The sequence below is a fragment of the Elaeis guineensis genome, chromosome 5 (genome assembly GCF_000442705.2).
Source record: "Elaeis guineensis isolate ETL-2024a chromosome 5, EG11, whole genome shotgun sequence".
Classification (NCBI taxonomy): domain Eukaryota; kingdom Viridiplantae; phylum Streptophyta; class Magnoliopsida; order Arecales; family Arecaceae; genus Elaeis; species Elaeis guineensis.
Genome location: NC_025997.2, coordinates 8,780,829 through 8,795,785, shown reverse-complemented (window position 1 = coordinate 8,795,785; position 14,957 = coordinate 8,780,829). Strand labels below are relative to the sequence as shown.

At 39.5% G+C, this 14,957-nt stretch overlaps 1 protein-coding gene across 1 annotated transcript; it reads left to right on the top strand.

Moving 5' to 3' along the window:
• Positions 1–689: 689 nt before the first annotated feature.
• LOC105045087 (uncharacterized) lies at positions 690–9,044 on the top strand. Its single transcript, XM_073257358.1, is given in 7 exon segments — positions 690–2,349; positions 3,607–4,011; positions 4,594–4,739; positions 5,329–5,552; positions 5,555–5,604; positions 7,146–7,418; positions 8,417–9,044. Coding segments are annotated over 6 exon segments (1,488 nt in total). The 5' UTR covers positions 690–2,349; positions 3,607–3,702; the 3' UTR covers positions 8,903–9,044.
• Positions 9,045–14,957: the final 5,913 nt, after the last annotated feature.

Below are 14,957 nucleotides of genomic sequence, written 5' to 3'. Positions count from 1 at the left end.
AGAACAAGACTGAATTTAGTTAAAGTGTAATCTATTGACAAGGTGAAAAGCAGAAAAAATTGCTTGTCGAGAGCAACTTTGTCCGGTGAGACTTCACAAGCATATTTATCTTCATGAACTGACACTTCCAGATCTAAGTGAAGGAGGTTAAGTATTTAATTTAACATATTACTATATTTTGTGGCCTTTTCATCACCCACAGATGATTATTATGGCAGTGGAGACTCCAGACGTTGTAGTCTCGTCTTGTCAGGGATTGTCAAAGAGAAGGTAGAGAATATATATATATAAAATAAAAATTTTTAGATTCAATCAGATCAAAATTCTATAATATGTATTTTATATCAATGATTCAAATCGTTGAATGTGATTATTATCTCAAACTTATTCGTATACAAAAAAATTATATGATTTGGAGGCTTCTAACCTATACATCAAATAATCAAAAATTGAACAATCTAAATAAAATTGAATTAGATGTATCTTTTGATCATTTGATGCATATGCTAAGGTCTTCGAATTATATGATTTTTGATGTGTAAGTAGTTTTGAAGTAGTAGATGATATTTAACAGTTTGGATCATCGATGTAGTTTTTTTATTGTTCAATTTTGATTTAATCAGATTTAAGTTCAAATCTGATCGACCTTTTATATATATATATATATAGTTTTCTTGATAGGATTAACCCTAAGACTCGGCATTTACACACAAGGGTCCATCTTTCTAATGGATGACATGCAAAATTAAGGATATATATATATAGTTTTCTTGATAGGATTAACCCTAAGACTCGGCATTTACACACAAGGGTCCATCTTTCTAATGGATGACATGCAAAATTAAGGATGCTAGTAATTTTAGGCACTCTTTTTATCAGAAAGGCTTCTACATAAGCTTTTATAATGAGGTAACATGGAAGTTGGACTGGCATCCACAAAGGAAAAGCAAAAGCAAATTAAGGTACCACAAACTCAGTCTGCATCTGATTGTTCATAAAAGAATTTGAAACTCGTCAAGCACATTAAGAACATTATACAGAAGACGTGGACTTCAATCGGTAGGAATACACAAGGGCAGTGAAAATACAAACTGTAACGATCAACTTACAGAAGGGGAATTTGTAGGACCAAGGATGTATATTCTACGGTCATGAGCATCAACTTGAGCTCCAAAAGTACTGGCTACATTTTCTTGCAGGGTTCCATGCTGAAATTTGAAGTATGCCAAAATTACAAAATTTTATTTATACATGCCATATGCTGGATATATGGATCTTCCGGATGACAAACAGAGAGAAGAGCTTTATGATGAAAGTGAACCATCTCTTTTAAGCATTTGGCCAGAGGCTTGAGATTATGCCACCAGGGCCTCTGGCTTGTTGCTTAGCCTATGATTGCCTACCGGTCATTTTATTCTCATAAATGTTTTGTTTCTGAACCAAGCAAACAATCAAGATTATTCACTTCAATATTACTTTTTTATACTATGAAATTAAACTTGATCCTACATATTTAACCATATAATATTTTATAACTGCACCAAATGAGCGTTGATACTGAAGAGGGAAATTATATATGAAAGCATGGCTACCCAATTCAGACCATCAGACCTATGTTGGGGTGTTTGGACCATCCAGCATGCTATTTTATAACATAGAAATCACCCCGCTTCTAAGCTAGTGTTTGTTGAAATCAAGCCTGTTAATGGGTCGGACCATAACCAGCGCGATCCGAAGCTTTATCCGGCCCGAGCGGGGCATCCGTGTATACCGGACCCAAATGTAGAGAATATTCTCAGAGGGTTGCAGCGCCCGCCCTCTGATCTCTCTGAGTTTCCCGACTACTCCTCTACGCGGCCCAATTGTTCACCTCCGCTCCTGATAGAGGATGCGAGGCCACCCTACCACGGCCTCCTCGCTGCGTAGAAATTGGTACGAGCTCCTTCGAGCTGGTCATTGCCCGTGCCTTCGCATCTGGCCACCTCCTCGCCCTTGACTGCCTGAAGGAATTGCTCCGGGGCTGTAGCCACCTCTCCGAGGAATCCCTCCACCCTCGCCGACATATGTGCCATGCCATCCTTCGCTCACTTTCCGTGGCCCTCCGTGCTCTCTCTCTCTCTCTCTCTCTCTCTGCTTCATCGTCGCCGCCGCCGTCTGCAATGCGCCCAATAGCACCTAGTTTGCGCTCCAATATCGATCTCGTGTTGAAGCCTGCGATGCCTCCGGTCACGTCATGGAGACGAAGATCCGTCAAACATTCGGTTCTCTTCTCGGGTCGGGTCAGGTCAAACGTGTCCGATTAGGGTTTCACGTCTCTTCAGTCTCTCCTGCGAAAGCCATTTATACAAGGTAAATCGCATTCTCCTTTTGAAAAGAACCTAAATAAAACTCTCTAGACCACTTCCCTCGTCGAGTTACCAATGAACACAAAATCGTCGATTTACCAATAACTTGTAGGAGATTAAAATTTGCAAATTTTGGAGAACACAGGGAAAAGATCAAAGCTATTAATGGTAAGTGTTGGGGTATATCGACCGATCCCTTTTATGTCGACTCACCTTCGGACCTATCCGATGATGCTCGACTCTACCGACCGCACCGACCGACGGTTGCCAACAGTAGCTGCCGACATTATCCGACTGAAGGTGTATCGGCCGGACAGGCCCCTTTTGTTTCCGATCAGCCGAGCGGTGGAGCCCAAATCACCGACTCACTGTCGGGGGTGGCAGCTGACGTCCGACTCCAGCAATGCACCAGACTAGCCGACGGTGTTTCCGGGTCTTCACCCGACGCCCCGCAGTCGAATACCGACGTATGGTCGATTAGCTCCCCAGACGCCGTATGACTGTTATGGACTGTTGTCCTGACAAGGACATGCGACGTAGCCACCCTGGGGACATCGTTCTGCCTAGGACATAGGTCAACCCCAGTGATTTGACAGCCTACGCGACTTGTCAGGTCGCGGCGACTCTGACAGCCTCCGGCGATTTGAGAACTCCCCCGCTTGTCTGCGCCATTAATGGCGGGCCACACCGCGCTCTACCATAAAGACGGGGAGGGCAACAGTGTTAGGAGGTTCTTTCGAAGCTCCTGACTCTCTTCTCTCCTGCTGAGCCCTGATTCTTTTCTACTGTTGCCTAGTCTCTTTTCTGACTTGACCGTCGGAGGGTCCCCGCGGAGGTATCTCCGGTCAGTGTGGACTTCTCTTACAGATGCTCGTTCTCGCGACCAGGCGACGAAGGGATTGACCGCAACAGTAAGCTTCTTCTTCTTTCTTTTTTTTTTTTTTTTAAATGGTCTTCTCTATTTTATTTTTTTAAATAGTAAGTACTGCCCAAGATGTTCGATTGATTTGTTTATTTGTTATCTTTTGTCGATCGGTCTCCCCGCTAAACTTCTAGTCCAATCGTAATGAGGTGAAATAATTAGAAAAAGAAAGAATAAGAAGATGCGGAAAATGTGTTTGGAGAATTCCATCCTCCAGGGTTACCATTCTAATCAGGGAGCAGAACTTCTCTGTTCTTATTTTTATAAGGATATCTTTTTATCGGTTCTATTCTTGGTTGTAGGAATTTTTACCTCTTAAAGTTTTGGTTCTTTAATTAGAAGGGTGTAATCTGCAAAGTTCTGTAGTTGTCTGGAAGGAAGATCATTCTGTTTCAGCCAAAGCCAACTTAAAAGAAGCAAAAAAAGATCGAGATCATGGAAATGGACAAGAATATCAAGAAAAGGCTCGCATTTGTGCTAATTGATGGGGTAGGTGATGTATCTCTGCCAAGGTTTCAATACCAGACACCTCTTCAAGTTGCAAATACCCCCAACTTGGATACAATTGCCTCTGCTGGAGTTAATGGGCTCATGGATCCTGTGGAAGCGGGCCTGGCTTGTGGGAGTGACACTGCACACCTTTCTATACTTGGTTATGATCCGAGAATCTATTATCGAGGTCGTGGGGCATTTGAGTCAATGGGTGCTGGATTGGCCATGTCACCAGGAGACATTGCTTTCAAGGTGAGACATTTGTTCCTTGTATGTAAGCATCCCTAAGATATATCATGGCCCATGAAGTTCATGAGAATGAAATATTTGCTATGCTGTCGATTCAGATGGTAAATGACATCTAGCTAGTTTGATTGTGAAATTTCTGAAGCCATCAAACTAACCAATTGGCCATGTTCTGCAGACCCATATAACATGCAGCATATATATAAGCTTCAATATTCATTTAGTGATTCACAAGGATATGGAAGGAAATTATTGTAGTGAGTCGCTGAAAATGAGGAACCAAATGTTAATTTCAGGAGTTGAATTGATGTTTCTCTAACTGTTTGGTTCAGGTGGTAGTGGTTCAATTGGATTAAAAGCTGTGTCCATAGGATTAAACCTGGTGCCCCAAAAGAAGAATGTGGAATGACTACATGTCAACAACTATAGCTGTAAGATGCAACATACTTAGGAAGGAAGCTGTAAAATGATTAGGTAATTATTCTATTTCTGTGCATGTATGCATGGGTGTATACTTGAACATTTGTAGGAATGGATTTTATATCTGTGTATTTTCACCTTGCAGTATAAATCTACATTTTTCTTCAGTCAAATTTTGCTACCATGGATGAGAACACTGGAATTGTGACCAGCAGGAGAGCTGATCGGCATTTTGAGGAAGAGGGTCCAATTCTTTGTGCAGCTTTGGATGGAATGAAGCTCCCATCTTTTCCCGAATATGAAGTGAGAGTCAAGTAAGTGGTACATGAAAATAGATGTTCCATGAGATCACATATTAGCCAATTTGGTAACTGTTCCACACCTTTTTCTTCAAAATCAAATCTTAATCATTCTGAGAAATCATTGCAATTTTTCCTGTCTCTCGTCTTGAAGAATGCACCTTCTAGAAGAAATTATATGCTCTGATGTTGGTGGTACCCTGAATAAAAGAGTTGTACAGGAAGATGGTGGCCATTCTTCATATTTTGTAATCACTGCTGCTATCTATTTGAAGAATGATGGTTCCACTAGCAAACATTTTTAGCTTCTGCTCATATGATTGGTTAAGTTCCTTCAATCCTATGGTGAGAGAGTAAGGCAATTTTCATCCAGTCAAATGCTCCAAATTTAATCCAAAAGGGTCTGTTAAATTATGTTTAGTTAATTAGTTCATAAATCGAGCTAATTATTAAGCATTTAACAGGGCATGTTCTATTCTTGCTTTGAGTTTTTTTGTCTGTTTATGATTTGCCCACGAAACTTAAATGTTCCTTGGAATGACGGTAGACAGGTACTTTTTTTGTGAGATTAGAAGGCTACTAATAAGTGCATAACTGTCTGCAGATGTGCCACTGAGCACAGATGTGGGGTAGTTGTTAAGGGTCCAAAATTGAGTGGAAATATTTCTGGGACTGACCCATTAAAAGACAATCGGTTACTTCTGAAACCAGAAGCTTTGGATGATACAGAGGAAGCAAAGAACACAGCAGCAGTGGTTAATGAACTTTCTAAAGAATTTTCACGAATTCTGGTATCTCATCCTTTGAATGCAAAACGGGCGGCAGAAGGGAAAATATTGCAAATGTTGTTCTCTTGCGAGGTTGTGGAATTCGAATTGAGGTCAGTTCAGTTAATATGATCGATATGATATATTCTCAGTTTTTGTTTAGAGTTTTGTGCATAGAAATCTTGGAAGACTTTTTTTTAAAAAAAAATTTTGTGGCACAATCCTTGAATTTAGTTGTTGCATGCACTTTGAAACCTTGCACCTTCTGTAACCCTATATGCATGTCGAGGTTCTATTATACCCCATGTACTTCCTATTCTACCATGACACGGATTATTGATCCAGTAATCATGATGCCAAAATCCAGTGGTTTACATCGCTTCCATACTGCCCCTGCATTTTTTTTTTTTTCTGAGCAATTTGGGTGCAGTACATATCAAGGATTTAGATGCTGACGCATACCTGGCCATACATATCAGCACTGGAACATGGATGTACCAGTACCATATCAACACATGATTTCCCTTTTTTTTTTTTTTCCTGTCCTGACAAAGGCATAATGTGTTTTTAGTATAATACTGTATTGTACCCATCCATACTGTATTGCTGAGGTACTGGTATGGGTACCGGTACCGATACTTTAATACTTGTTCCATATTATACAATCATTTGAAAAATGGTATCCGCTTTGAAGTATCAAATATTATGTCCATATCGTCCAATTTGAAAGCAGGTTCTCATACTATGTTGTGTCATGCTGAGGGCTAACATATATTGACGTCAAAAGCTATTTGCTTTGTATCTCAACCTGACTTTATTTAGTGTCTTTATTAGCAGAAGGCTAACATTTTTTGAACGTTGAAACATATATGACTCTTGATTCCTCATGTGCATTATGCTTATCTGCTCTTTCTATAGATGCATCAGAAGAGGTACTTTGGTACATGATCTCTTTTGTCACATTATTAGGCAAATAGAGAAGTAAAAAGGGAAAATAGAGAGTTAGGAAAGAAGAAAGAAAAGGAAGAAAGAGGATGTGAAAGAGTAAGAAAAAGAAAAGGAGAAGCCACAATACCATTAGGTGGTTTTATTTTTTTTATTGTTTTAAAATCTTCCATATTTTTAATTGAAATTTCAAATTAAGCAAAACTGCCAAAACTGCCAACACTGTCAACTTTGAATGTTCACAGGCTTGACCGGGATTGGAACAGAACGTTTGCAATCTTGACATGAACACTATGAAGGTATGGCATTTAGGTAGATGGAAGTAGGTCTGAGCTCCTACATTGGGCAGCTATTTCTTATTCAAATACTTAAACATTGTTTGGATGTTGTGAAAATGATATAAAAATAAATGGAGGTTTAAGTCTAGACATATTGATTTGTCAATTTTGGGATAATTAAACTGCTAGTCTCATTTTCTTTTCACAACCTTTAGTCAGCATTTAAGTAGCACTTCACAATATAATCTCTCAAGAAGAACCATTCCTTTTGTTTTCAGGTTTTTTTCAAAGTTAGATTTTGAAAATGGGACAGCTGTTGACTACTTGGCTTATCAGAGAGTGTATTCAACAGCTAAATGTTTGATTTTGTTATTAGGCAATTTTGTGCCTCAACACATTTGTGAAAGATCCTTTCGTGACATGGCCCTCAGGTTCCTGCTTTTGAGAAGCAGCATGGATTATCACCATGCATGGTAGCTCCCACCAAGATTATAGCAGGGTTGGGTCTATCATTGGGTATCGATATCCTTGAAGCTCCTGGAGCAACTGGAGATTATCGAACACTGCTAACCTCCAAAGCTACAGCTATAGCAAAGGCACTTTCTGCACCAGTAAAGCCATCTCCATTTGTTTTTGTACCTGGGGAGGATGAACAGAAACCTGGTCGAACAGATGGATATGACTTTGGTTTCCTTCACATCAAGGTGAGAACTGCCATGCCTTCTTTTTCCCGGTTTGTCCCACCCAGTTGATGTATTAATATTTCTCTAACAGATGTTGCAAAATTTCCCCCATTTTACCTTTAAAAAAAAAAAATTTGAAAAATTGTATACTCTCCTCCATTGAACTATCAATGTTTATGTCAATGGGGGTCTTCCCCATACAGCAATGAACTAATTCTTAAAATTTAGTGGACAAAATTTCAACAAGAGGCAGCTGGACTTGAGATCTCAAGCTTCTTTTTTTTTTTTTTTTTGGTTGGGGAGTGGGGGGGCTTAAGGAATTTTTAGGATCCCTTTCACTAAAACCTTTTCTGCTTGTATGGATAGCATTTGGTGTTTCTGTTTGTTTCCATCCATTATCGTGTGCAGAGGACAATCCAGCTTCGACGGAGAAAAGATGTTAGGCAAAGCCATATTCTGCCAGAAAAATGTGCAAGAAAAGTTTAAGAATGCTTCAGTATATAGAGTCCTAGGTTTATGTTGAAGGAATGCAGGAAGGTATGAGGCATTGATTAGAGTGCGAAGAAGGATAGAATGCCTTGACAAAGGATGTAGCCCCTATTTTGGATAAATGCTGAAGAAGTGTACCTAAAACCGAAATGCAATAAATAGGAAAAAAGATGGGTCATGGTTATGGTTGAAGATGTATTATAATAGTCGATGGAGCTTTTGGAGGGTACAGAAGTTAATTGGTGATGGGAAACTAAGAAATCTGTATAGGAACTATGCTTTGACATGTCAGTCATTTTTGTCAGGGATTTTTGTAATATTTTCTTGCTTATTTGTATGATTTTTTTTCATGTTATCCCCAAAGTTTAGCAGTTTTCAGTACTCCACTTTAGAGACCTGTTTCTTATTTTAGCCATTTTGGATTGTTTTACATTCTTAAAATTTTCAACTCTTAGAGAACGTCTTTCCTGTGAGCTTTACAGCCCATTTGCTGAGGAATCTTACAGTTTTCATGTAATGTTGTTCTGTAGGCAATAGACGATGCTGGTCATGACAAGGCAAGTATATTGAAAGTCCGAGCATTGGAAGTCATAGACCTGGCCATTGGTCAGCTGGCAAGACTCCTCTGGGAGACAGAAAAATCTGGGAACTTTCAGTATTACCTCTGTGTCACTGGCGATCATTCCACTCCAGTGGAGTATGGTGATCATAGCTTCGAACCTGTCCCGTTTGCATTATGCCAGTCGAACGACTTTGTTAGCATTGTAGAGGAGGCAAATGTGCTGCGAACTCCTCTTGAAATTTTTCCACTTCCTTCGGTCAAGGCTGGTGAAGATTTCATGGAAATGGAAGAAATAGAAATGTTGGATAACAGAAGTGAGGGGCGCCAAGACTTTAGTGGTTATTTGGTCTCTGAGTTCAGTGAGATTGCTGCTGCAAGGGGTTGCCTTGGAAGGTTTCCTGGGAGTGAAATGATGGGCGTGATAAAGGAATTCCTCAAGCTAAAGAATGGCTAGGTATGTGACAGATGCGCGGATTTGGAAATCCAGCTGGTTTCAGTTGTCTCAATATTCGCAGGCTATCTTACTACAAATAGTTAGATGAATTTTGTTATTTTTTGTACACATTAATACTTGAATAATGCAATAATTTATGACATGGCTATGGAACCACTTTCCAATGTGTAAAAGGAATGTGGATGAATTATTTTTCTATTTAAAAATTGTATGGGAAATACCTGCTCAAGAAATATAAATTATCAGATAATTGTTTACCCCGCAAAGAACGGGTCCCAAGTATTGTTTTGGCTCCAAAGTATGGACATATGGCCATCACTAAATCACACCCTTGTTTTTGTAATACCCTTCTATATGTCTATGAGATGCTTTTTTTTTTTTTTTTTTTTTTGTGAGATGCTTTCAGTTTGTTGTTGCTAACTAGGGCATTTCTTTGTATATGGTGATTGCATGGAATGGACAAACTGTTACCCCAGGATCCACAAAGCTTGCACTAATGTTCACTTATAGTAATGGATGGGCCTTGGCCTGACCCTAGTTCGATTACCCCAGGCTCTTAATTACTATTCCTCGTATAAAATTGGCTGATATCGCTGACTTGATGATCGGGACTTCAAAATAATTAAACATCTATTAGTGACCTCTAAACAATTTCTTTTATCATGTTAAAAATCAGCAAAAATTGTCTGACTTTATTATATAATAGATGTTAGTGACCAAAGAGGAGTCATTAAACATATATATAAGAACCTCCAAATATATAATAAACCAAGCCAATCCACGAGACCACTAGGGTCCAATTGTTCCAACCTCCTTCCCCCAATTTCCTCTCCTAATTAAATCTGTGCTAGCTAGCATTGTCCTCAAGCTGCTATCCAAGTTGGCGCGCAAACTTTTTTCTGTTTTTTTTTTTCCTTTCGTGGTAGATTGAATATACATATATATATATATGATGTATAAATACATCCACAAGAGTCGGTGAACAAAATTTTCAAGAGAGAAGGAAAAAGAGATACAGGATTCCATAAGGTAACTCCTAGCACCAAAGTGCTTTAAACCCCAAATCACCTCTTAAATGAGAGTTTCTTTGGTTCTTGGTGAAGGTACCTTTTTTTGGGTATTTGTATGCCTACATCTTCTTTCACTGTTCAGGCTGCCATTACTTTAGATCTTCCAGTCGTTGGAAACCTGTATCCCAGATGAATCATACCCACATTTTTCATACGGACCCAATCCACTCAACTTTGTGACTAGTTTATAAATTGAATTTGTCCAACCACATCCAAAAGGCCGAACCGGAAGCTCATCTTTTTATAATTGATTTGGTCTCGTATAACTCAGATAATTAATACCGGCAAAGGATCGAGCACCTGATGGCCCAAGCCCAGCCCCTAGCCGCAGTCTGTTACACTAGGGCCTTTTCTTTTGGGTGGGAGGGGTTGGAGATAGAAAGAGAGATTGAGACATGAATCACATTGCAAATAAAGATTTTTCCGGCGAAGCATCTCCATCAAGAGGCATTAATTGCAAGAAAGTACTTTGGGATAGGGAATCGGAGACTGCTCTGGTCCAAAAAGACCCACATCACCAAACATTCTGCTTTAGGTTCGTAAAATAAAAGTTTTGATCAACCAACCATTATACCTATGGATGAGTTCCTCGGTCACTCATTTACACACACACAATGCACAATTCCAGAACGAAATTTCCAACTCAAGCACCTGCAATCACTAGGTGGCGAGTCAACAAGCAAGGGGAACAATCAAAGGACCTGCCATTGAAACTATATTTTGCCTTCTAAATTGTTTGAGACCTAACCCATTCAAACCTTAGATATGCTTAAACCCAGGGCCAGTTCATGGACAGGCCACCTATCTTGTCTTCTCCTCAACTGGTGCCAACTTGAGATGCGTACTTAACATTCTCCCTCCACCCTCCTTTGTCATGGTCCATGGCTGCTGTAACTCTCATTGTAGCCAAGAAGGTACCTATCAAATCAGTTAGGCTATCCGGTGCTTAACAAGTGAAGCAGACCACTTTGGACACACTCGGTTCCAATATATATATATATATATGCAAAAGATTCAATGCCACTCCAATTGAAAGCATTGGCCATTGAGGGGTCACTCCATCATCTAACACAAGCACTAATGAAGGAAACATGTGGCAAACAAGACGTGGAATTGCCTGGGCAACAAGAACCGCATTGCATTAGCTGGTTCTCGGAGAACTCCGGTGCCGCAAGATACGGGAATTCCACGTGAAATAGCTAGCCACGAATCACCTATCAAACATGGGTCCACTGATCAGATGGCCACATGCCATGATGGAGACAGAGCTCATATATGTGTATCTGAATGCTACTAACTACGTATGCTGGAGCTAAATGACAAAATGTTTAGGCTTTTTGGCGTTAGTAGTCGGCATCCAGATACATGTAATCGAGATGATGCCCCAAGACCATCACAACGTTCTAATTTATTACCATGGGATGTCATCATCTTCATGCTACTCAAATCTAGTGCTAAGTATGCCAACTCTAATTTGAGAGTTTCTTTTTGTATGTGCTTCCAAAAATATACAGTGCTAGCCAAACATAGAGGCCATATATGGGGCTAAATTATCTTTTAAGGGCATCCAAGGCAAAGGATAAGGATGAAGAGGATCTGTAGATTCCAGGGTCTCAAGTTTTTTGCAACTGTGGGGGGATCCATGTTTGATTCCTACACTTATAGTTTCCTCTTCTTTCCATTTTGTTCTGACTTCCACCTCAATATGAGATATCAAATGTCCTAGAGTTTTCCCAACGAATATCCCCGGGCCCGGATAGACATTGGAGTGCTATAAATGCCGGGCAAATTATTCAAGCCCTGGCTTCCAAAGTAGGTGTCTCATCATTGCAATATATCACTGTTTGTCACTACAATGGCAGATGATAAATACCATAACATCGTACTATTTTGTTTTGAAAAATATATCGCCAAATCATTTTTATTCTCAGTCACTACCAATGAGTTCTTTATGCACGATATTGATGCTTTGCATTAAAAGATTGCGTTGTCGTTTAGCATAACAAATGCTGCAATGTGACTCTTAGCTAACCTATACAAAAATCATACTTATGCTTGATAGCATCCATAAACTGTTGCCTGTTAATTAAAATAGAAGCACGGAGGCCTTGACTTTGAGGACTGTCAAATTAACAAGTGACGCATAATCAAACTCATCACTTAGTTATATGACATTTGAAAAGTTCAAAAAAAAAAAAAAAAAAAAACAATCGAGGGAAAATTTGAAGCTGAAAAATAATAAATTGTTAGAAGCTCAACAATTGTCCAAAAGTTTAGAAAACAAGAAACATGAGACAAAACAAAAGGTCAAATCATAGACCATGGCATGCAAAAAGAAATAACAGACAAGCAACATCAAGTCATCAACAAATAGTGGCAAGATCACCAGCACTATTTACAATCTACCAATAAAGTGGGGGTATAGATTGATACCTCCTTATCCACTCAAAAAAAAACACAAGCACTATTTACAAACAAACTATAGTTATTTTAAGTATTATTTAAAGAATTAAGAATCATGGCATAAGTTTTGATTTGACTATTTAGGAAGCTTTCGAAAATTTGGAAACAATGTGCATGCGCAAATGAGGTAGCACCTAAGGGTAACTATCCCACTGCATGCTAGTCCTTCTCCAAGACATCGCGTACATATTGGATGCTACTTTATTCGAAAGGTTGTCTGCTTCCTTCTTTTGGATTAGCTGAACTTAGCCCCTTCCATCATTAACTAGTGTCCAGTGCTCCATGCTCTAAGGAGCCAACCACCCAATGGCGAGCGGACCAATATACTGTAACAGTGTTATTTCTTTGCTACTTTTAGTCCAAACTAAGTTCTTCGGTGCATATTTATGTTCACTAATCACAGGCCCTGGCTTACCGTCTTGTGATTTGTCAGCTTGTTATTTGTTAGTTGTTGGTTGTAATATTTGCAGATCTTCCGACGGTGAACTTATAATGCTGGAAATGCAAATCCACTTGCAATAGATGGATGTTGTTGAGTGGGATTTTGTTTTCTTTAACTCTTAAAGAGTCCTGATTTTTCTATAATATCCTAGTTCTATACTTCAAATTCTACAAGTACTATGATTTGATGACTCAAGATAATATAATCCATATCTAATTATATACTGTTAGAGTCAAGATTTTAAATTAAGAATCCAAAATATATTTTGTTTTAATGGATGAAAAGCGAGGCCTCAGCAAACTGAATCAAGCTCCGAACAGAGATCAGACCTTCTTACAAACAATGCTACCCGATCGGTAGCTCTCATTAAGCACAAACATTTTTCTTTTTCCATGATCATAAGAGATTTAGATTGTTGAGATTCATTATCAAGTCCAAATTTTGTTAGGATTCTATTTAGTTAATCATTAGTCTCGATGATTTTGAGGATTCTATTACTAGTGTTATCCTCGTTAGTTATTTCTTGTAGAAGACTTTAGAGTTTGTCTTCAGTTTTTTAATTAACCTAGGAGTCAAATATCCGATCCATGTGATGTTCTGTTTAAAGGGACTTTTGACGTCTCTTTTGTGGTGTAGAAATAGTGAGAGAGCATATTATGTGGGATTTTTTTTTTTTGGTAAAGTAAAAGGAGTTGGAGGGGGGGCGTCCAGCATGGCTACCTTCCCTGGACATAACCATAGGGCCCTAACCCCGCTAGAGAATGTTCGATTCAAGGAGCGAGTTTGAAGAAGGGCATCCCCTCCCCACAATATGGATGAATCCAACGGGTGAGTACATTACTCCAGCACCACCGAGGTCTGACGGACCAGATACCACTTCTAATACCCATACTCAGGCCATCAGGATCAACTCCCTCCCGATTATTCGTGTTCTGTCATTTAAGCGAAGCCCCGACATTCACCGGGACTCGAACTTGGGTTACTTGCATGAAAACAAAGGCCCATTCTGCTAGGCCACTCCCTCGATGGTAAGAGATAGGTTCTCTTTGATGAGATGTAAGCGACAGCCTTCTTCTAGCTCAATTTTTTAATTAAATATTTTCTCTTATTTTTTCTTCTAGCGTCTCTTCTCTATTATTTCTTTCTTTGATGTTTGTTCTGAATCTTAGGTCGGTATAGTTAATCTACTTCGAATAGTGTGTCATTCTACATGACATCAAAGCTATAGTTTTTAGATTTGTGGTATATATATTTATGGTTCTATATGGTATTAGAGCTATAGACTTATTTCGAGTATAATTTTTGAAGCAGCGACTTGATTGTTGATAAATCATATGTTTATAATTCGGCATAGTTAAAAAGCTTCCAGTAATTCATTATGCAGTGATACAAAAGTGTAGACTCTTATTTTGATGATTCAAGAGATAAACCATATATGGCCGATGCTACTATCATATATCTCAATGGATCCAAGATGCTTGACTTCACCAACATCAACTAAGGCTGGACGTGGGCTCGGGCTGGTTTAACTGCAGATCAGGCTTCAGGCTAGGTCCGAACAAAATCAAGCCAAGTTTAGGCTCAAACATAGAGCCCATTTCATTTTCAAGCTGAGCTCGGGCCTATCATTGCTCTGGCCCGAGTCCAGCCGAGCCCGACTGCAAGCCCGAGCCCATTTCATTTCCTTCTTCCTATGAAGCCTTCTCTTACTCCTCGCTTCCAAGTTCCATCACCACATCCAAGAACAAGTCTTGATTGGAGCCCTTTCAAGAAAAGGAGAGTGGTGGAAGGTGCACCACCTGTTCGATGATGAGACCGATCCGGATGGAGTCATCTTATGAGGTATCGAGTGTGTCCCCATCCGCAACCCTTGGTGAGATCAAAAGAGGGGCTTATTGAAAGCTTGCCCTCCAATACCACACTGATATCAACAAAGAGGTAATGTGTTCCTTTCTGGCTGCTTCCTCCCTCCCCAAGCTTCCTCAGGTGCCACCAACCTCACCATCTTCCTTGCTAGGGACTAGGAGCAGGTAGTCGAAGGAAACGTTGTCAATCTCCTTTTGACTATCGGCTTGATAAT